Source organism: Talpa occidentalis, unplaced genomic scaffold, assembly GCF_014898055.3.
Source record: "Talpa occidentalis isolate TD23 unplaced genomic scaffold, MPIMG_talOcc4v2.1 talOcc4.10, whole genome shotgun sequence".
In the NCBI taxonomy this organism is placed as follows: Eukaryota; Metazoa; Chordata; class Mammalia; order Eulipotyphla; family Talpidae; genus Talpa; species Talpa occidentalis.
This window is the reverse complement of record NW_023600993.1, coordinates 8,844,843-8,866,883: the sequence shown is the minus strand read 5'-3', so window position 1 is coordinate 8,866,883 and position 22,041 is coordinate 8,844,843. Positions and strand designations below refer to the sequence as shown.

Here is a 22,041-nt window from a genome sequence, read left to right as displayed (position 1 = left end):
CCCGGCCCCGCCTCCGCGGAAGCGCCCGCGCGCCGCTCCCCGCCCGCCGCGCCGCCCCCCCCCCCGCGCAGGGACGCCGCGGGGCCGGGCGGCGCCTCCCCGGCGGGTGGACAGAGCCCCGACGGGGCCGCGGCAGGGGGGCGTCTGGGCCCGCGACGGCGCCCCCGGCTCTGGGCACGGTCCCCACGCGCCCCCCGCCCTCGGCAGCCCCGACTCCTCGCCCGGGCCGCGCGCCCCGCCCCCGCCTCGCCCCCTCCTGACCCCCGACCCCACCTCGCCGGCTGCCGCCCCGCTCCGCGCCGCTCCGCGCCCCTCCGCGCCCGCCGGACTCCGCGGGCCCCGCCCCGCCCCGCCCCGGCCCCGGCCCGCCCCGGCCCGCCCCGCCCCGGCCCCTGCGCCCGGGCCCCGACGTCCCCGTCCCCGCGCGGTGGCCGCGGAGGAGGCCGAAGCTGCCGCTTCCCCAGGCGCCCGGGAAACCAGGCGGCCTCGGGCTTTCTCGGAGCTCCACGCGCCTCCACATCTGCCTGGGCCCCGGCGGGGCTCACCCCCACCCGGGCAGGCGCGGGACCCGGCCGGGCCCGCTCCCCCCGCGGCGCCAGCGGAGGCCCCGAAACCCCAGGTGCGCCCCAGGGACCCGGAATGCTGTGATGCTCACGCACCAGGTCGCTGTAGGAATGATGTCAAAACTGCTTCACTGTTTCGGGCAAAAATTGCAAAATCATGAGGAAAACGTGCATGAACTACCTGAGTCACCCTCCACGTTCCAGTGGGTCGCAGAGTAAGATACTCCGGCGCTCAGCCCACTTTCCGAGCCCAGGCCAGAACCTCTGCGGGTGAGATCTAGGTTTTTTAAAACAGACGCGCTTCAGCCACAAAGTTGATAAAACCACCTGGCTGGTTTAACAGCGCAGCTGAGGTGGCCTCTGAGCCTGTTGCAGCATAAACCAGAGCTCTCTGCATCTGCAGCTCGCAGAGAATGCTCTGGAAGGGCCGTTCTCTGTGCATCCAATGAACAGGGAGGTAAACCCTACGACACACACTCCACCTCAGACCTGCAAGGGAAAGCCCAGGTAATGGACCCAGACCCTCTGGGGCCTCCACTATCTCTCAGAAAAGGAGTGTAGTCATGGGAATGCCACAGTTAGAGCATGAACTCAGTGCCTGTCAACTGCTGGTCTTAGCTACCTTACCCCTCCTGTGGACATGGGGTTTGGACACAGACATGTGGGAGAGGGTCCTGCCTCTCTTAATTTATCAAAGGGCCACATGTGCAGAGACCCCAGCGGAGGTGCTCTTCTTGGAGTTGGGGAGGCTTCCAAGGTGAGGTAGAGCCCCTGAGCACATGATGAGTATAAAGAAGTAGCAGTCATTCAATAAATACATGCTGATTTATTTATAGGGAGAAGATGGTTTCTTTTGGGGATAAATTCATGAGGAGGTGTGAACATTTTATTTGCATTGTTCCTTCCCTGGCAGGCAGGGCAGCAAGTTGTAGGACAAATTAAAGTCAACCCCTATTTAAAATGAAAAAGGTTACCCTCTCACAGTCCAGGGGTAGGGGTGGAATTTAACAACAACTACAAGTCCCCAATGATTTCTAATGGTTTTTGAATGTAGTGGCATGGGAAGGATTTTCCACTGGGTTAGGAGGAAGTCGCAACTTCTACGTTGTGTTGGGGAGAAAGGGTAGAGTGGAGCCTATGCAGGCTGGCCTCTTAGCCCACAGAAGCCAAGATGATATCTACTGGCAGCTCCTCCGAACTTCTGGCTGTCACCTGCATTGTTACTGTGTCCAAAAGCAGCAACCGGGAGCGCACCAGGATGTCATGGCCACCCCGGAACACACCTAGAAGAAAAGCACAGGTGTGTTAGGCGGAGGGGCAGCAGAAGTTGAGGGTGGAGTGTGCAGCAACTGATGAAAACAACTCAGGTGTTGTGGAAGGCAAGTGAGCCTGACACTAGGGGAGCTGGGCTGCAATACCCAAGTGAGGTCTGTGCAGGCCACTCTGCCTCTCAGCTGCAGTATCAACCATCATGTGAGGAGGTAATATACTAATGATATTTCAATTTTCTGTCAAGCCTAACTGAACTAATAGACATATAAGGCTTGTGCCTGACAGCTCAAGGCTCTCACACATGTTGGTTGAATCTAAGAGCACAGCTGACAGGCCCACCACAACAAAACCGCAGAGCAGGTGTCTGCAAGACCCAGGGGACCGGGTCGCCTCAGTGTGGCCAGAAATGATGGGTTTGTGGGCTGTCAGCTATAAACAAGGCACTGAAGCAGAGCTAAACTCTGTTTATAAATATGCAGCAAAAAAAAAAAAAAAAAGAACCCTCATAGTTCAGTTGGCTCATGGTTTCTGTTGTGATAACTGTATTACCCTGTTCTAACAAAGGCTGATCACCTCTTAGAGAAATATACAGTTACAGAAAATTGTGTACAAAAATTTATCTGGACTTTCCTTTAAAGTGATCTGGGTGAGTATAAATGCTGTTAGTTGTGGAAACTGGAAGATCAGTGGGTTCATTATATTAGTCAACTTTTGTGTATTACTATTAGAAGAGAATAGGAAATTCCATTTTTATTAAAAAAGACCAACCAACCCAGTAGAAAGTGAGACAAAAGATGAAAACAATTCAGAGAAGGAAAAAATTGGCCAAGAAACTATCAACAGTCTTAAGTGAGGACTTCCTGTATGTACGTGTGTGTGATCATTCACTGTGGCATTCACTGTTACAGAATAAATGCTCATCAGTAGGGGCTGGGTTCTGAGGCACATGCACACTGAATATGAATGAGGCAGCTAAAACAGAATGAAGATCAAGATAATGAAGATTCAGTTTGGGATGATTACAAAGTTTGCCAGGTGGATGGTGGTAAGGGTTGTACTGACACTGAATGTATTTATTTATTTATTTTTAAAGATTTATTTTTACCCTGAATTTATTTATTTATTCATTTTTAATTAATTAATTAATTTGTTTGTTTGCTTGTTTATTTATTTATACAAGCACTGGGTACAGTCAGAAGCGCGGGAGGGTGAGAGAATTCACCAGAACCAGAGCAGGGAGCAGAGCAGGCAGAAGGACCGAAGTACACTGCTGAGGGGAGCAGCGGGCGGCAGGAGAGGTCTGCGCACCATGTGGGACCCTCCTCCGGTGGCCGGGGAGCAGCCGGGGATCGAACTGGCGCTGCAGAGGCTGCAGGCAGCTTCGCAACCCAGCGCTCAACCGCTGCACCACCGGGGAGGCCCTACCCTGAATATATTTAAAGCCATTGAACTGTACACCTAAAAATGGTTAAAATGGTAAATTTCATTTACTGCAATTAAAAAATAAAAGGAAGGAAGGAAGCTTTACTGATTGTCAGGGAAGATCTCCAAGAATAGGTGAAGTCAAGCGAAGAGGAAAGTGCAGACAATGTACATATTATTGTACCTAAACATTTGAGTTCAAAAAGGGGAATGTGGGGCCTCCCTAGTGGTGCAAGGGGTTAAAGCCTCAGCACTACCAAGCTATCGCCAGCCACTGCAGCATGAAATCGATCCCTGGCAAGGGAGGTGACCCACATGGCACAGCAGACATCTCCTGTCTCGCCCGCTGCTCCCCTCAGCAGTGTATTTCAGTAGATCCGCCTGTTCTGCTCTCCACTCTGTCTCTGGTGAATCCTTTCAACCCCTGCACCTCTGGCCTACACCCTAGTTCTTGTCTGTATAAATAAATAAAATCTTTAAAAAAAGTAAAAGAAGAAGGGCAATGTGTACATAGCCGTTTTTATTTCCACAAGACCACTGGAAGGCTATATTGGCATAATTTGTAAAAGTAATTAATACTGGCTGTCAAAAGGGAACCGGAGGACTGACGGGTCACAAAGCCTGGCAGAGACTTTTCACTGAAGGTCTTTTTATACCTAAATTTTGAATGCCTGTATGTTCCCAGTGGGAGCCCAGATGCAATGGTACAGCCTACCCAGGAGATGCTTCCCACCAGGAGATGCTGCTTACCAGCCAGGAGCAAGGTATGGGTGTTCTTGTTATCCGGCACTTTGTCCGACCTCTCACAAGGGTGCATTCCCAGGAACTTCACAATATTGCCCACAGCCTCTGTAGGCAGAAATCCCAGGGTCATTCATCTTGTCTTCTCTTTGTGCCAGCCCCATTCCCCCATCCCCTACCCCACTCTGAGAGGCTTTTAATGAAGTGGTGTCTGAAATATGTCCTCTAGAAACGGCCCTGGACCCTTGTGGGCACAGGGCAGGAAGGCGGAAGGGGATAAAAGGCAAGCAGGCTGGAAGTGGCACCCCCGGGACTTTACCGTCAAGTGTCTTGATGGTAGACAAAGTGAATGTTTCCTCTTTCTCGAACTCATCTCCGACCTCATCCCAGGCAGCCTCAAAGTTCACCTTCATGACCTTTTGGATGTGATCAGCTACAGTGACTTCCAGATCTTCCAGCTGGGGAGGCAGGGGTGGAAGTTAGGCACACACTTCCAGGAGATTCCTAGCTCTGCCCACCTCAGAGCCTCTGCTCTGAACTCGCCGTGCAGGAAGGCCTGATGTTTAGGTGTTTACTAGGCACCGAGCAGTATGTGAGGCTCAGGGGACATGGTAACTTGACCAGCGTCCTGTCCCCAAAGTGCTCGCAGTCAAGTTGTGTCCCTTAAGCAGAAAACATCTTGACTCAAGTATTCACCTTAGGGTGTCAGCTGCAGGGTCACTGCCCTCTGAAACCTGCCTAGAGCCAGTGCCTCAAGGATCCGGGGACTGTCCAGGAGCACTCACAGAGGTCAGCCTCCTGTGGCTGTCACTCATAACGTAACAGCAGATCCTCCCCCTCCCTCAGTTGGGTCCTCCCTGAACTTGACACATACATTCCCTCCTCGCCTTGTACTAACTGTACATAAAGGTTCCCCATTTGTTCACCCAACAGGTCTTCACTGAGCCCCTACTCCTGTGGATGTTTAAGGGGTATACAAGTAGAACTCAGCTCCTACATCAAAAGCAATGCCTCAGACCCAGCTCTCCCGAGTTTTCTTTTCATTTTTTTTCAAGTTGAAAAGAAAATTTCTTTCAAAGAGAGCTATAAATTACAGCCAAAACCAGCAAGAAAATGCTGTAAGCGTGGCTGTCAGCTCCTGGAGGGGGCTGCTCTGCAGTCTCATGCACAAAAATGAACTTCCTGATGCCAACTTCTTACCACATATTCGTCCTCATAGCCTTCCTCGTCGGTCTCCCCAGTGTTGGGGTCACAGTCCTTGACAGTGAACTTCATCACGCAGCTGAATGTGCAGGCCACTGCCGAGAAGAAAGGCTTGCTGAAAAGCCACCGGGGCATGAGCTCCTCCACAGGATAGAACCCACTGTCTAGGCCTTTGCTATGTTATCAGTAGTGGCAACATGTTAACCACCCCCATGAATCTGGACAGAGGGCATCACTTTGGAGAAGGGGCAGCAGGTCACAGGTGCGAGGAGCCCCCTCATGGGGAAAAAGAGGAAAGTAGAGATACTATAGGAAGGTAATAGTCACAGGTCCACTGCCTGAGGCCTAGAAAAGGAAGCTGGTGGTTTCTGTGGGAGGAGTGGATTTGGGGTGTTTTGGTGCTTGCGCTCTTTGGTTTAACGGCCACATAGACCTAGGTTCTGCCTCTAAAAAGTTGTATGGACTTAGACAAGTCATTTAACCTGACCCAGTTGCCTCATTTAAGAATAGGAAAAAAATATCATTCCCCCAGGTCTTCCACGCAGATAAAAAAAGATAATGCACAAGAAGTATCCTGGACTTGGTCATTACTATTATTTGTAGAACTGAAATCAAGGTGTTGAAGTGTTAAAAAAAGATAAACACTGGTGCACAAGCGGCCCACCCGACTCTGATCCCATGAGCTCCCCAAGAGGCCAGGGTGGTCTCTGGAGAGGGGCCTACCAGTTGTGGGGTCTTCCTTGGGCAGTGCCACCAGGGTATAGCAGGTCCCAGGCTGGTTGTAGGGTAGGCTTCGGGCAGGCACATGACAGAGTACCTCATAGGCCTCAGTGGGCTCCATCTGCACTGTGACATTCTCCAAAGTCTGATCATTGAGTGTGTTCGTGCAGTCAAACTGGACAGGGAGGAGAGGGGTTACTCAGAAACTATTAGAGAACCAGGCCTGGCTGCAGAAGAGTCAGGAAATCCTACTTCTCAATCTGTGGGCCAGTTGTCTCCCGTCCCAGGCCCTCTGTCCCAGGTACCCCGTTTCCAAGCTGACACTCAAGAGCCACTGTGACCCCGCATTAAGCATGTAAGAGACATACCTGCTGATGGTAAATCCTGTAATTTGGTTCTAGGTTCCTAGTCAGCTCATTTCAAGGGGTACCATCACCCTATAGGACCACTCCCTGGGCCCATCCCCCCGTAGGGCCTCAGTTCTCCATGCTCACCTGGAATACCATGTGGTCAGTGAAGGTGTGCTTGGTGCAGCGGATGACATACTCTGTCTCTGACTCAGTGAGGGCGACAGGCTCAGGCGAAGACTTGAAGAGGGGCCCCAGCCCATGGAACTCTGGCACTGCTGCCAACTGTTCTAAAACCCACAAGCCACACAGTCACTTAGCTTCTCAATTCCCAGATCAACTTGTGATGGTTTCTAATGCACATGCTCAAAAAATCTTAAGGTCTTTGGACCCCACTGAGATGGATGGCTATTTATTTAACTAACTGGTTAACTCATTATTTCCTAAATATATTGATGCATTTATCTCCCTAACTTTGCTCAAGTTGTACCACCCAGCAGGAATAGTCTCCACTATGGGTAATCTCCTCCCCTCTGTTCTACAAAAGATCTCGGAAGCAATAAACTGGGAGACCCCAATGTTCTGGGCCTAATCCATGTGCATTAGACTCAACTTTAGAAGCTCAGCAAGAATTCTTAAAAGGAGAATTAGGAAAAGACTTAGACAATGAGATAAATCCTGTTATAGCTACACAATCAGGCAACAGAACAAACAATCCTATACATTGATGACTAAGACAAATGTCCAATAAAGACATGTTTCAGATTCAGAGTGTTGCAGAAAACCCAACTTTGAATGATCTATGGGTGGTGGCAAGGTCTACCTTACAATCCAAAACCAGCACTAAGTTGGATGCTCTAGCCCCAGGCTGTGGGCCCCCATCCTGACCTGTTCTGGTACTTCTTGCAGGTGAATGAAGCACCTGGCAGATGTCTGCACATGCCAATGATGGCCATTATGGCTCCTCTCGTCTCTATGGTAGGGGAAGGATTCCCCAAACTCTGGTAATGGGTTCTCAGGGTCAGAATTACCTGGGGGTGGGTGCTTGCTAAAAAGAGATATTCCTAGCCCCATCCCAAATCTGTTCCATCAGAATCTCTGGATCTGGGGCCAGAGAAAAGCAATTACCCCAAGCTAAGGAGACCAAGTCTGATACTGAACACCCCTGAGCACTGCCACTCACCCTGGAAGATCTCCTGCCGGGTCGCTGCCACTTTCTCAGGCTGCTTGGCTGCTGTGACAGGGGTGTTTTCTGAAGGAGCATAAACATGTATGGTGACCAACAGCCCCAGTGAACAGCAACATTCTGTTAGCAGTGTTATTACCTAGGGGTTATAATTTCCAAGCTTCCCAAGAGAATGTGAAAGCAGAGGGCATGTGAGAAAGAGAATGAGTGTTTGTGTGTCTACTTCCGGGAGTCAGTGCAGAAAGGCTTATCCCTCCTCCCCAAGTATCCTGGCTAGGTTTAGTGATTTTGCAGCCCATGTGACCCTCCAACACAGCCCTGGATCTGAGGGCCTCTGAAAGGAGTACAGGTGTGACTTACCTGTTCTCTGCTCTGCCATGGGTGTGGTGGCCAGGGGCACAGACTTGAGGTCAAAAGGTTTTTCTGACGGCTCTAGTGTATACTGTTGCAGAGCCCTCTCCAAACCAGGGATGGACACTGTCAGACCTAGAGGCCAGTGGAGCAGAGGTAACTGCTTGAAATGCTCAACAGACCAAGGGCAGAAGGCCCCACCACCCAACCCCCCCCAACCCCCACATAGGAGCCTGAGGCCCTGGGGTCTATATTGTAGCACGATGAGGAAAAAAAAAATCACTTAACCCTCTGAGCGTCTGCTTTCTCGTCTACATCCTCCTTCATGGGATTGATGTGGGGAATAAATATATGTATAAGAGTGACTTAAAAAGGGTAAAGTACTATGAAATTAGAAGTTTTTATAATTAAAAACTAGGGTTTTCATTCATAGGGCTGTTTCCACCCACACAAGTGTAATCCATATGACCCTGGGTCTCCTGGGTCCATAGAATTGTTGTGAACTTGCCTGGAATGAAGAGAAAGGGGCAGGTCAAAGACTCACCATTTAGGATATAGCCTGCATTGAGAGCCTTCTGCTTCTGCTCCAAGACATTGAGATAGAAGGTAGCACGGTCTCTTACTTCATTGTCATCGTCCATTACACACCTGCAGCCAGGACACAAAGTACTCCTGACGGGGGCCTCTTGGAGGTGGCAGGAGGGCAGAGCTTCACCAGAGGTTCGCGAGAGGAAGCAAATATCTCATGGCTATGAGAGCCCATCCCCAGAGATAGTATTCAATGCACAGAATTTAGTAAGACCCAACAATTCCACTCCTAGGCATATCAGCAAGAGAACTAGTTATAAACCAGCCTCATGAATGGGTAGCAGTAGTCATCAGCGCCAGAAAGTTGACACAAGGCAAGTGTCCATTAGCCCATGAATAAACAAAATGTGATCTAGCCACACAATGAAATACTATCTGGCAATAAAAAGGCAGAAGTCCTGGTACATGCTGCAGCTGGATGAGCCACAAAAACAACCAGGAAGAAGCCAGATACACACAAAGTGCCACGTGCTGAATGAATGTTTTTTTTTTTTTTTTTTTTTTAAAGATTTATTTATTTATTTATTTATACAAGCACTGGGTACAGTTAGAAGCACGGGAAGGTGAGAGAATTCACCAGAGCCAGAGCAGGCAACAGAACAGGCAGACTGATGAAATACACTGCTGAGGGGAGCAGCGGGCGGCAGGAGAGGTCTGCACACCATGCGGGACCCTTGCTGGCGGCAGGGGAGCGAACCGGCGCTGCGGAGGCTGGGGGCAGCTTCACAGCCCAGCGCTCAACCGCTGCGCCACCAGGGGAGGCCCCTGAATGAATGTTTTTATAAAATGTCCAAAGTAGGCAACTCGGTTGTCCAAAGGGCATGGGGGGATTTTGTCTGTGGGGAGGTCTGACTACTAAAGAACACGGGGTTTCATTTTGGGGTGATAAAGATGTTTTAAACTTAGACTATGGTGATGGCTGTGTAACTCTGTAACTGTGTAAAATAACTCCATATCAATCATTTTAAATGGGTTAACCATTTGGTTCATAAACTATAAATCAATAAAGCTGTTTTTAAGAAAAGAAAATAACTACAATGGTTACCTCTGGATAGAGGGATTTTTACATGATTTTTTTTTTTCATGCTTTCCTATGCTGTCTATATTTTTCCTACAATCCAGTTAATTTTTCTCCCCCTTTGCAGCTAAAAAGAAACAAAGGAAAGTCATGCGGGTCCAAAGGAGCACTGTTATTCACAAGGGCCCACAAGCCTAGACTTACCTTTTCAGCAGCACCAGGATACTGGGTAACATCTCCTCATTCTGGGCTCCAAACTTGGCCAGAGCACTCACAGCACCTGTGTTTATGAAGCACATAGCATTGACCTGACACACCTGCCAGCTCACCACTGGTACACTTCCAGTGCTCAGACAGGGGATTCAGGCAAAAGAGCCCCGGAGCCAAGCAGTCCCCAGACAGCAGGCACAAACCTGCTACCTGTGACTGTGGGTAGTCTTGGCTCCACCCCAGCCTAACCTTCACATTGACTGTAGGAAACCTTCACTGAGGGGTCCAGGAGTCATTCAAGCATTATCTATGTTGAGCTGGCTAGAGCTGGTCACAACGTGAGGCATATCAGTCTCTGTATCCAAATGGCTTCAGTTTACAGTTAAGCTATAGGTTAATATAAATGAGAAAACCAACTATTTCTTAAAGAATATCAGTCACCAAAAGAGGAAAGTCTGCCTCGCAGGGCCATGAGAAGAGTAAATTGAAAGCAAAATTGTATTTGGTTCAGTGTCAACTTACAGTATGTGAATTATAGATCAATAAGGCTGTTAATAAAAACAAATAGCTAAACACACGAAGAAACTTCAGCACAAACAACATAGAAGGAAAATACAAAACATCAGTAAGAACCATGTAACCAGATGACACCTAAGCAACTGAGGCCCTTTTTAAGTAACGCAAAACACTACGCTCCTGAGGCAAGAACACCAAGCACCTACCTGTGCCCCCACCAGGGACTCAGGCACCTATCAGGGTGGGCTACTCAAAAAGATAAGAGTCCAGGTTCAGTCCCGGCTCAGACCCACCTGCTCGGACTTCCTCATGCTCCAAGACGACCCTGTTATAGATGAAGCGAATGTACTTGGAGGGATTGTTGGTCCTGGGCCCCTCCTGGCCCAGGAGGTGCAGGATGCGTGTAGCCAACACGGTGAACTCGCAGTCCTCGATGAATTCGCAGAGGTGGGACAGCCCTGTCTCCTTGCTCTCCGAGTTCTCCTCGATGATGCTGATGATGCAGTCCACGATGGCTCGCTTGTACTCAAAGCCACCCTGTGGTGGGAGGGGTTGAGCTGAGCAAAGCAGGCTGCTCTCTCCAGAAATGAGTTGTGAGGCCCCGAGTCTAACCAGGACCAGGGTCAGTGGTCCAAACACAGATCCTAGAGGTAAGGGACCCAGCTCCCTGGGCCTCTAGCTTTTGTGTAAAACGAAAGGTGTATACTGAATGCTCCCTGGGGTCCTAGTAGTTCTAACAGTGGATGGCTTAACAGAAACATTAAGGGCCTTATTTTAATGCCAAACTTTCAGGTAAAAGGCAGAATGCGTGGCACAGATGCTATGGCAGTTCCTCAAAAAATTAAAACAAGAATTACCATGTGATGTGGCAACTGCACTTCCGGGTGTATGACCAAAAGAACTGAAAGCAGGGTCTCAAGGAAATACCTGTATGCTCATGTTCCTAGCAAAATATACTCCAGGCAAAGGCTCCTTTACCACTTCAAAGACCACTGCAGGGTGGGGGGCACCAAATATTCAGGACCAAATATACTCTATGAACATTCTGCCTCTGTTCATCTGAACTAATCAGTTTTGCTTAGATGTCCAAGAAAGAGGGCATAAGTGAATCACTAATTCAAGGCAGGAACAAAAATAGAACCAATGTCACATTATCAGCGTGAATTATAAGAAACTACCCCTGGAGCGATCCAGAATATTTCTACTTTACAGTACAGAACTCATTTCCCCAGCTTCTGCACAAGCATTGCCTCGGGGCATCTGCTGTCTTTAAAGTCAGAGTGGTGAGTCATTATGGCTATTACTGCTTATTGTAATTGGCGCTTGTTTATATTGTCAGTCTCTAAGCATTTTAAAGGGCCCCAGGCACCAGTAAATCTGTGCGGTTAACAGGATGATCTGGGTACACCTAAGAGGTGGTTTTTGGGTCAAAAACAGAGCATGGAGCCAGCAGCCAGGTCACTCCCCACCCCAAGAGACTTGGCATGTCCCATGCCCTATTCTTACCTCTTCCCGCAGCATGGAGAACAGGAAGTTCATAAGGACAGCATGTTTTCGAGGATACTTCTGACAAAGGGCACTGATGGCCTGGACAACCACCACCTGAGACAAGTAGACATGTGAGCAGCAGCTCCTGCCACCAGGGTCACCTAACTTAGTTCACTAAGTGCGAGCAGAGTACTTTCTTTCTTTAGCCAGGCCAAGCCCTGGATGTGATGTGAGCAAGGAAACTGGAACTCTGCCCCACCCTCAGGGAGTACATCATCCCTGAGCCAACCCAGGATGGGGTGGCCTGCATGGCAGGGTGGCCTGCATAGACCTGAAGCATGGTGACCTGAGATAAGCAGCTTGGGGGGGGGGTTTTAGTAATGGCCTTTTGCTCAGTTCCTGGTATGCAACTTAATTTCTGATAGGAATTTTTAAAAAATTTATTTATTTATGTATACAAGAGCTGAGGTGTAGGCCAGAGGTGTGGCGAGGTGAGAGGAGGCAGACTGACTGAAATACACTGCTGAGGGGAGCAGCAGGCGAGACAAAAGAGGTCTGCTGTGCCATGTGGGTCAGCTCCCTTTCTGGGATTGAACTTGTGCTGCAGTGGCTGGTGATTGCCTAATAGTGCTGAGATTCAACCCCTTGTGCCACCAGGGAGGCCCTTTGGTAGGAATCTTGTCAGATGTTAGCCATGAAGCAGAATGGACCTGGGGAGGTCCCATGACTACTGACCCTTTACTCACTCCTTGGTATGCAACCATACAACTCACTTCTTGGTATATAGCCACATCATACCTGACCATGTACAGCTGCCAAAGCAAACCCACCTGCAACCGTGTAGAAACTGAGTGTACATAAGTCCCTGACTTCCTACAAACAGGGCTCAGCCTTCGATTGCGAATCCACTGAGTCAGCACTGGTGCAATTAAACTTGTTAGCCCTGGTATCTAAGTTTCCTTTGTGCCATAAAATAGACTCAGTTCTAGACTCTGGGTTCCCCAAACTCTGCTTTTATGCTCAGACCTCATGGCAGTCTATAAGCTGTCTCTTCATCCCGATGGAGGGTAAGAACTGAAAATTTGGAAAGGAGGTATCACAAGGCCAGAAGCTGGAGATAGGGGTAAAAATAATTAACATAGTCATTAAACAAGCCATACAGAAAAGTAAAGAATGCCCTGCGGTGAAGGCTGGAGGTGGGGATATGGAGACTGAGGGCTATTGTAAAAGAATCCCCGGCCCTTCCCAATTGACCTAGTCAAAGCAAACAGAGAAAAGACTCCCTAGGCACCAACCCTGGAAAGAATTAATTTAACAGGAGTAAACAATCCCACAAAGGAATGAGCCCCTCCCAAAGAAAAGATTATCAGCGTAATTTCTGCACTGGCAAGGGGTAGCAGTTCTTTTGCCCACCTGTGCCTATGCAGGTGCTTTTTTTCACCAACCTTTTCCTTCTGCAGGGCAGCAGCCCCCTCACCGGTCTGTGGCTGTACCATGCCAGTGCCTCTCTTCTCTGACCTCCCCCAGCAGAGGCAGCTCTTCTCCCAAGGTCTGTGACCATGCAGGCCTCTCTTTTAGCAAACCTGTTCCTATCGGGGGCAGCTCTCCCCACTTGTGTCTCTGCACGTGTCCTTTCCTTTTCTCCCTTTTCATAATAAACCTGCTCTTTTGGCTATAACTAATGTCTGTCTTGTGGAGAATGCGCTTGGGAAAACCTGCCGGTGCTGCGGGGGAGCTCTGGTGAAACTTTTCCCAGAGTGAACCCAAGGACCCCACTCTCCAAACCCAACATCTCCAAAAACGACTTCAATTCCACCCACTTATCCTACTTCTCTTCCTGCCCTCCCTCGAGATTACCACCTTTAGCTTTCCTGACTCCTCTTGCCAAACCTGTCTCTTTGGATATCTGCTGCGTGGGCTTCCCCTTACACAGTCCTTCTGGCCATGTCATCTCCATGGCAAGCCACCTCCTCTAGGCGCTATGTTCTCCCTTGTATGAGCTTAAGACCGGGGTTTCCAAATATCTACTAGACAATGCAAAGTCAAGGCGTCTGCAATCACCATCACCACCTGTCCTTTTCCCTCATCCAAGACTCCCTCCTTCCCCAGACTGATCAATGGAGCCATCATCAACTCAAACTAGAAGAGCATCATCTCTGACATTTGCTCCTTGCTCTCAACCACACCCGGGGAGCCAGCTCTGCTCCTCCAAGACAGCTCAGACACTCCTTCCCTCCTCTCCTGCTTCCACAGCCTCTCTCCAGTGATCCTGCAAGCTGCTCCAGATCTTTCTATATGCAAATCTTTTCCTCTCCTGAAACTTTAGTTTTTAGCAAGTGCATAATAGATATTTAAGGAACTGATAAATGAATCCCACTGGTCTAGAAGCTACCGGTCTTGCAGTACAGAGGAGTACTGAGGACACAGGCCCATAGACAGGACTGTGTGTATATCCCAAGGCCAGACCCGCCTTTCTTCTCCTGGAGTCACAGCCTGCCCAGCCCTCAGAACTATCGCAACCTGGGGCTGGGGACATGGAGAGCCAGCACAGCAATGTCTTCCTGACTCTGGGATTGGGCATGTCCAAGGTGCCAGATACCTTGAATTCATCAGAGATCTCTGACATAAAGGAGGAGATCTGCTTCATGAGGCGGTCAATGCTGCTCTCACTGCCAGTCTTGAGGAGTGTGGTGATGGCCAGCGTGGCAATGCTGCGGTTTGAATCTGTAACCAGGTTCTCCAGGTCCAGATTACAAGCAGTCACAGCTGACGGATGCTTCATAGCAACCTGTTTTGGGAAGACTGGGATGAGTGATAAAAAAAGACTCCTATCATTTCTCTGGAGGGGTTTGGCCCAGTCAGAGTCCTCTGCATGAGCTCATGTCACCATGCAGAGGAAAGCAAGGCTCCTGCTGGCTTAGGCACACCTCCCCATCTTAGCCCACCTACTAAACTCTTACCTTATTGAGGGTGCGGACAGCAGCATAGCGGAGAGCGGCCTTGGGTGAGCTGCAGAAAAGCTGGAGCACTGTAGGGAGATAGATGCCAGGCTGCCCTCACAGCTTGGCTGTGGGGAAACCCAAGAGTCCCCTGGGGGTTGAGGGGCATGCCAGAGCTCTGAGGCTGCTCAGATTCAAACCTTTGCTGAGTTTAAGTCCCTGCTGGCACCCTATCCTCAACCCCACTTGACAGAGACTGAGGCAGTCAAGGTCAAGAACTGAAGTAACAGATAATAGGTGAGCAGGCAGTAGGTAGCAGAACCAGGTCTGAAGTTCCAGACTGCCTGCAGCTGAAGCCTGAGCTGCTGGCCCACTGGGAAATAAAATTCCACCCTGCGCCAGGGCCTGTACAGACAACAGCAGGGTCCTGGCTGCAACATCAGGCAGCTTATCTCCCCCTGGGCCCCGGTAGTCCAAAAGGTCAGGGACAATTCGTAGCCGTTGCATGGATGCTGCTTTCTGGAGTATCCACAATCCCCTCTTTAGATCTTGAGTTTTACTCCCTAATGCCTTTTGAATGTTTATTTTTTGTTTTCTAAACTAAGATTGCCTTAGTTTTGAAGGCTCCATCTCACACATTTCTCATTATTTTGGAACTATGGGGAATGCAGTGAGAATGAATAAATACCCAAGTCAGTGAATTACTTCAGTTAGTTCTTGAAATTCTATTTCTAAGGAGGGAGGGAGATTTCTCTCTCTACACATGAACTCCATCTTCTGCCTCTCCAGGTTTACACCTTTATCAAGGAAATAAGTAGAAAAAGAGGAGGTCCAATCATTCCTAAAAATCTGCATCTCGAAGTCTCCTGCTATATTATCTTTGGCTTTCATTGGGTTTGTTCTTCTAGAACATTCTCCCACACTTTGAGATTTCGCACCCCTAAGAGCCTCTCTTTTTCTAACCTCTTGATGTACCCAACTTTCTAGTACCAACCACTGAGTGGATCATCATGGGCTTTCTACTGACAACACCTCGGGCAGGCTCCTGCGCAAACAAGGCACTGATTACCTAATAGCGGTGGAGTCTCCTTACTAACCACAAAGAACACTTCTGTTGTGTTCACCAAGATGCTGGGCCCTATCCAAGCCACCTGTATAGATGACACAGCTCACTGCCAACCGTAACCCTATGGAACAACCATAATCCTACAACTATTCATGTTGTAGAGAAGAAAGTGAGGCAGGGAGCAGAGGGGTGACTGCCCAGACTTTCTGGGCGGCTCAGTGGCAGAGGAGGGACACTGACCAGGCTCCAGAGTCCAGCAATGCAGTGGCCCCTCTGCACTGCCTTCTCCTTCATCTGAGACAGCTCAGCCCCAATGAGCTTGCACTGGTGTTATACACCCTGGGTTCCATCCCCGGGCCCTCTTGCTGTGGCAGCGAGGCAATAGGCTGCAGAGGTTTGAGCTTCATCTCTGCCACTAAAAGAGCCCTACCCTCCTCCATGGCAGGATGTGACTAAGAGTAACATTGTGAGAAGCCCTGGCATCGGAGTTGCTGGGTCTGATTCCTTTCGTCAACACCAGACTGAGGGCACGTTCTTTCACTCCTGACTCAGCTCCAGGGCTTATCCCCACCTAGCCAGAGGGTGAGGATGGGGTGTGGGATGTCTGATACCTGACACCGCGGGGGCCAACTCTTTGGCGCTGCAGCCTGGCAGGTTGACGATGGCCGAGGCAGCTTCATACACCACCATCTCATGCTTGTTGCGTAAGCAGCTCTCGATGAAGTCAAAGAGTGGACTGTCGCGGCTATAAAAGAACCAGAAGTAACAAGAAGCTGGGACGGCCGCATGGGGGTGAGGGTGGCGGTGTCCAGCCAGGCCACGGAGGGCAGTACCTGCCGTCCTCCTCCTCCAGCTGCTTGCTGGCCACGCGGATCATCAGGCAGTAGGCGAAGGGGGACTTGAGGCCGTGCCGGGTGAACTTGCTGATCATCTTGCTGACGGCCAGGCGGTCATTCTTCCGCACATGGTACAGGAGCCCCAGCGCGTGGTACTGGAGAGCAGGAGACAGGTGAGTCAGGGCAGGGCACGAGCCAGGGGCCCTGGCACACTGTCTCTCTGGGTTAATCCTCTCACTTCTCAAACGGGCATCGTGGCATCCAACCCACAGTGGCCATGACAACCCCCTGGTAACCATGTGCCACAAACTGCGTGCGTGTTTCTGTGGTTCTCATTCCTGCTCCCAGTTTTGACAAAGGTTCGACAGGCACCATGAGTACAGGTGTGATGGGGGGACAGGGGCACCAGAGACAAAAATGCAGGAGCAGGCACAGAGCCTTTCCAACAGGAAGAGGAGGGAAAGGGAACCCTGAGCACGGACATATGGGCTCAGGTGCCACGCTGGACAGGCCAGCCCCAAGACCTTACAACGTCAAAACTTAGGACAGCCCTGACCTGCCCAGGGCCTCAAGGCTGGCACTGGCAGAGCTGATCGGAAGGGCTGAAAGCACAGGGAGTCCGCCTCTGGGAATGTAAGGTGAACGGAGTTACTTCCTGTTCTCTTGGCTCTTCCTGTTTCCTTCCCAGAGGGCACTCAAGTGCTAAGACAAGAGGGCTGCAGGTGCTTTCTATGTGGGAAGCGTCTCTGACCCTAGAAAGTGTTTCCAGGAGCCACAGCATCAGGACAAAGGTGAGGAGGTAGAGACAAAATAAAACACACAAGGTACACCACAGACAGGTAAGCTCTTACAAATGCTGCCTCATTCTATCCCCACAGCTTTGCAAGGCAGTAACTCTGCTTCCCATTTTTCAGATGAGGAAACTGAGACTCAGAGAGATAAAAGGAATTCCTGGCTAGGTCACTGAAGAAGGGTTAAGTAAAGAGTTAGATAAAAATCCACCAAGGTATTTCCACACATCACTTGCAAAAACCAGCAAAGGCCCTCTGCCTATCACATACGCCTAAGCAAAACTTAGCTGGTTATCTATCAAATTACTTGAATATCTCAGCACCACCTGGTAAGCAGTCTTTAACCCAAGTCCTCCAATCAGGGGCTCAGATTTTTTTCTCCAAACCCCCCAAACCTCCCCACAATCTTATGACAAAAGGACTAAATAAATCCTGTTGGCTAGGGGCTGCCAGGATCGCTGTGGCAAGTGTCTGTGCTGACTGGCCAGTACCAGGCCATCTGCCTGAGCCCTTTAAATATCACTGTTCAGTTCACACCTCACCTGGACCATGATGTTATCGCTGGAGGCTGCCTCCTGGGCCTCATTCACCCAGCGCTTCACGACATCAAAGCTGCATTTCAGCAGGTGCTGTGGGCAACAAGGCACATTATAGGGCAGGCAGGGTGCTCCCCTATGGGCCTGCTCACAGTGCAACCAAGCTTTGGGTCTCCCCCAGACACAGCCCAGGCCCGTGCTTTCTGGTCCTCTGAGACAGGGTACTCACTCTCCCTGCCCTGGCTCAAACTCTTAAGCATCTTTCACCTCAAGAGAGGGAGGTTGTCCAGTTAGTCCCTCCTTAATCAACCCACAGTTCCCAGTGCTCTCTCCACTGAGAAGATGGGTGGGAAGCTCTGATCTGGTGAGACTTAATGTTTTCTCTATCGGAAAACAATTTTGGTATTTTCTTCGGTTTCCTAATCTTTGCCCCCACCCTTCACCTCCCACCGGGCCCCGACTACGTACCAGGGAAGACACCAGGGCAGAACTGGAGACGCTGGACACCTTGTCCACAATGGCCTGTTTCATGTAACGCTCAATAGCCTGTAGCATGGTGCTCTGCAGGGACAAGGGGATGGTGGAGGAGTTCCAGTCAGTCCTGAACAACCCTCAGGAGTGCAGGGGACAGGAAGAAGAGGAGAACGAGGAAGAAGGATGCAAATATGTTTCCTGCATTCCTGTACCTCACCTCTCGCCCCCACTCAACTGGCTCAGGGCTTTGCCCAGGAGACAGGAACTGACCCAAAGCATGCAAAGGATGAGACGCAGGCTCCAGAGAAGTAAGGGAGTGTGGCAGACTCACATCTGTGATCTGGCAGAGGGCGCGCACGGCTGGGCCCCGGTAGTTGTCTTCTTTTCCAGTCATGTCCTTCGTCAGGCTGTAGGGGTAGAAGGTGCTGTGCACAAGGAGGAGCCTGGCCTGCCCTCCCCAAGCCCATATCTCTGCCTGCTCTTCTCCACTCCTGTGGCCCCCACTACCACCTTGCCTGGATCACTAATGAGTCTCCTTACTAGCATTCTCCCTATTTTTGCCCCTTCCAAGCCAAACTCCACACAGCAGCCAAAGGGATTTTTTCATAGACTCTAAAAGCTGACCAGGTAACTCCCCTGCTTTTACTAAAACATTTCTGAGGTTTCCTACTACTATTACCATCAAGTATAACCTTAACAGAGAAGCCCCCCTCAAAACAGGCCCTGCAGTTTCCCCAGCCTGGAGCATTCCCCATCCCTTACCTTGGTCCCACTATTTTCCATACCTCCTTTAGGAAGCCAGGCAGTTCTTCTGGGAGGCCTTTCCTGATTCAAATTCAAGGTAGGTGCCCTTCTTGTCTGCTCTTACTGCCAATCCTACTCCCATGATAAACTGTGTTGCATTTATCTTAATGGCCAGGCCCTGCCTGATTATTCTCTATAAATTCTGGGACTGCAGAAGCTGTATCTATCTGTGGTTTCATGCTACACCCTCAGAGCTACACACACAGGCTGATAGGCATTCAATAAATATTTTCTAAATGAATCTTCAAAGGAATATATAATACATTCTCCCCAAAGCTCTGACAAGAAATCAGACACCCAAGCCCCAGTTCCAAAAGCCAATGATTATATCTTAGTCACCTCCATCCCTTAAATCAATCCCTCAACCTAAAGCAGACACTAGTACTTAGTAAGCAAGTCTCTTCCTAAACCTCTTGCATTCTCTACGTCTACTCACTTGGCACTCACTAACATCTTTGTGAAAGTTCCAGGCTTGCTTGGTTGACTAAGAGGAATCAAGGGAAGAAAGGATTTGGGCCTAAGCTAAGGCCAGAGAATTAAAGGGAAACTGCACACATTCGGGGCTTCCCTGGATGGGCAGCAGCAACTGAAGAATGAGAGAGATAGAAAAGGAATGGGCGCCTGGCGGTATGTCCAACAGAAGTCACCACAGCTGGTATACGAGAAAAACTGGCCTCTGTATCAACACTTATCAGAGGAGCCATCCACAGATCCAAGACTTGCCTGCTGGTGACAATGATGACATCCTCTGCAATGCTAGACATCTCCTTGATGGTCAAATAGCACATCCGACGGAGTGTGGGCTAGGAAAGAGATGGGAAGACCTCTTTCACCCCTGGCTCAGAGTGACAGCCAAGAAGAGAAAGTAGTATCACAAAGGTAGTCCACATGGATTGGAGGACCAGCTTCCCTAGCCCTCCCATGAACCTGCCACAGCTGCTCCGCCTCGAGAAAGTTGGGGGTAGGGCACTTACGTCATTGGACTGAAATAGTTTGGTCATAGCAAAGAAGGCCTCAGTTGCTTCAGTGGTTCCCAGGTGCTCCCCCTAAATTTAAACAAGAAAGAATCCTCAGCATGGGACAGAGAGGTCAGAAGGCTCTTCTTGTCAGATGAGCCCAGACCAGATCTTTGGATACTACAGTGGCTCCATCCAGGTCCACCCATCAGAGTTGGGTGCTAAGAGGAGCCAAAGCTAGAGTTGGATAGCTAGAGGGGCCACTAGCTACAACCACACATAAGCTGATGCACCACCCACCCCTAAACTCCCCAGCAATGGTTTCCCCACCTCCAAGTCTCTCCTGGTTACCTGGTTTATGAGGTAAAGGATCTTGGTGAGGATGTGGGCACATTTACGAGGGTTGATGGGAGTTTCGTTAAATACACGAGCCTATGAAGAAGCAACGAAGGATATTAGCTTCTAGCTCAATTTTTCCTCTGTCGACTACTCTCTAGCACATTCGGGGTTTGAGAAGTCCCAGGATAAAAAAATACACTTGCCTAGACAAGCTTGTCTTCTTCCGGAAAAGTGTTTTGTTTATTTCCTTAATTCATCCATTAAGTCCTAAAGAAGTCCCTAAACGGTAGTTGGCGATGTGCTGACCTATTGATTCTCATATACTTACTTAGCAAACGTATGTTACTACCACCAACAAATATTTTCCTGTCCTTTCAGGAACGGATTTTTCTCCCCTATTGTTCTTTAAATCAGCATTTTGGATGTGTCCATTTTAATGGTGCTCATAATGAACATTTATGATGGAAGAGAGAGGGGCACAAACGACACTTGCCTCCTGGAGTACTGCACTCTTCTCAAGGTGCTGGAATGGATTGGAGCCTCCACCTACAGTTAGAAAACAGAGAAAACTAAGTAGAGCCTGGATTTCAGAAAGATGCCCCCATTGTCTAACTGGTCAAGTTCAAACTCCTCAGGAATGGTAATGATGCCTCTACAGAAAAAAATCTGTTTATAGATCATGCCATTCTTCTGCAAGAGGGCTCCACTCAATCTCAAACTACTCACTCATCAGTCAGTAGCCCTAGTACAGTCCTTTTGTGACTTTCATGGTGTCTTATATTCATTTATGCAATGCATACTCAAGTGAGCTCCTACTATGTGGGAGGACCACAGTTGCCCCATCACTAGGTTTCCTTCACAGTGGATGTCACATTTTAAAGAAATTGTATGTGTGATACCCTTGATGTCTGTCTCCTCCACTATACCTGCGACTGATCCAATATTCTCAGATCAGGTACCAAGTATCTCATTTACAATACTGCAATACCAAGACACAGTACAATACCTGACATACATTCATAGCTCAATATATGTCTGCTGAATAAATGAACGGAGACAGGGTTCTCAGCTACTGGGCCCTTGCTCTACAGACTATGTCCCTATCAAAACATCACCAACGCAGGCAACAGGTGGCACCGAGAAGGTAACAAAGGAGCATCTGGCCGGTCCCCCTCCCAGACAGACGAGGAAACTGAGGCCCAGAAAAGCAGGTGACCCACCAAGGTCAATCAGCGAAGCGGGCAGAGTGGACAAGTAGGAGAGGCAGTGCTGCAAGCTGGGGCACTCCGAAGCCAACCACCGACCAGCTGTCAACCTTCCCACGAGCCCCGGCCCCTCATTTGGACTCGGATTCGGGTCTAGACAGAGGCCCCGAAGAAAGGCTCCTAAGGAGGGCGCTGAGAGCTACGCCAACGCCCAGGTTTGGGCTACCTTACCCGATTCCTCGTCCTTCTTGTCGAATTTCTTCAGCATGGTGACACCTGCAGGGTCGCAAGGCGGCGGTCGGGTGCGGGACGGGCGCGGCTGGCTTCGGGGACCCCCCGGCGGCTCCGCGCAGGCTACTTCCGGCCGGCCACGTCGCCCAGCGCTCTGCGCAGGCGCGCTCTGCGCTCTGCGCCTGCGCACACTCGGGCGGCTCCGCGGCGTCCGTCGTTAACTCTGTCCCCGCCGTGAG

At 50.0% G+C, this 22,041-nt stretch overlaps 1 protein-coding gene across 1 annotated transcript; it reads right to left on the bottom strand.

Moving 5' to 3' along the window:
• Positions 1-1,369: 1,369 nt before the first annotated feature.
• On the bottom strand, positions 1,370-21,929 carry COPG1 (COPI coat complex subunit gamma 1). The gene is made up of 24 exons (XM_037524015.1): positions 21,803-21,929; positions 20,860-20,912; positions 20,379-20,459; positions 20,046-20,117; positions 19,795-19,874; positions 18,599-18,674; positions 18,262-18,354; positions 17,800-17,886; positions 16,464-16,621; positions 16,242-16,375; positions 14,586-14,653; positions 14,225-14,413; positions 11,644-11,739; positions 10,431-10,674; positions 9,616-9,691; positions 8,350-8,453; positions 7,815-7,940; positions 7,452-7,520; positions 6,416-6,558; positions 5,925-6,096; positions 5,199-5,296; positions 4,318-4,456; positions 4,008-4,106; positions 1,370-1,846 (listed from the first exon to the last, which is right to left on the bottom strand). The coding sequence occupies exons 1-24, from the start codon at positions 21,837-21,839 to the stop codon at positions 1,716-1,718; spliced, it is 2,625 nt and encodes an 874-aa protein (XP_037379912.1). The 5' UTR covers positions 21,840-21,929; the 3' UTR covers positions 1,370-1,715.
• Between the last annotated feature and the right edge of the window lie 112 nt (positions 21,930-22,041).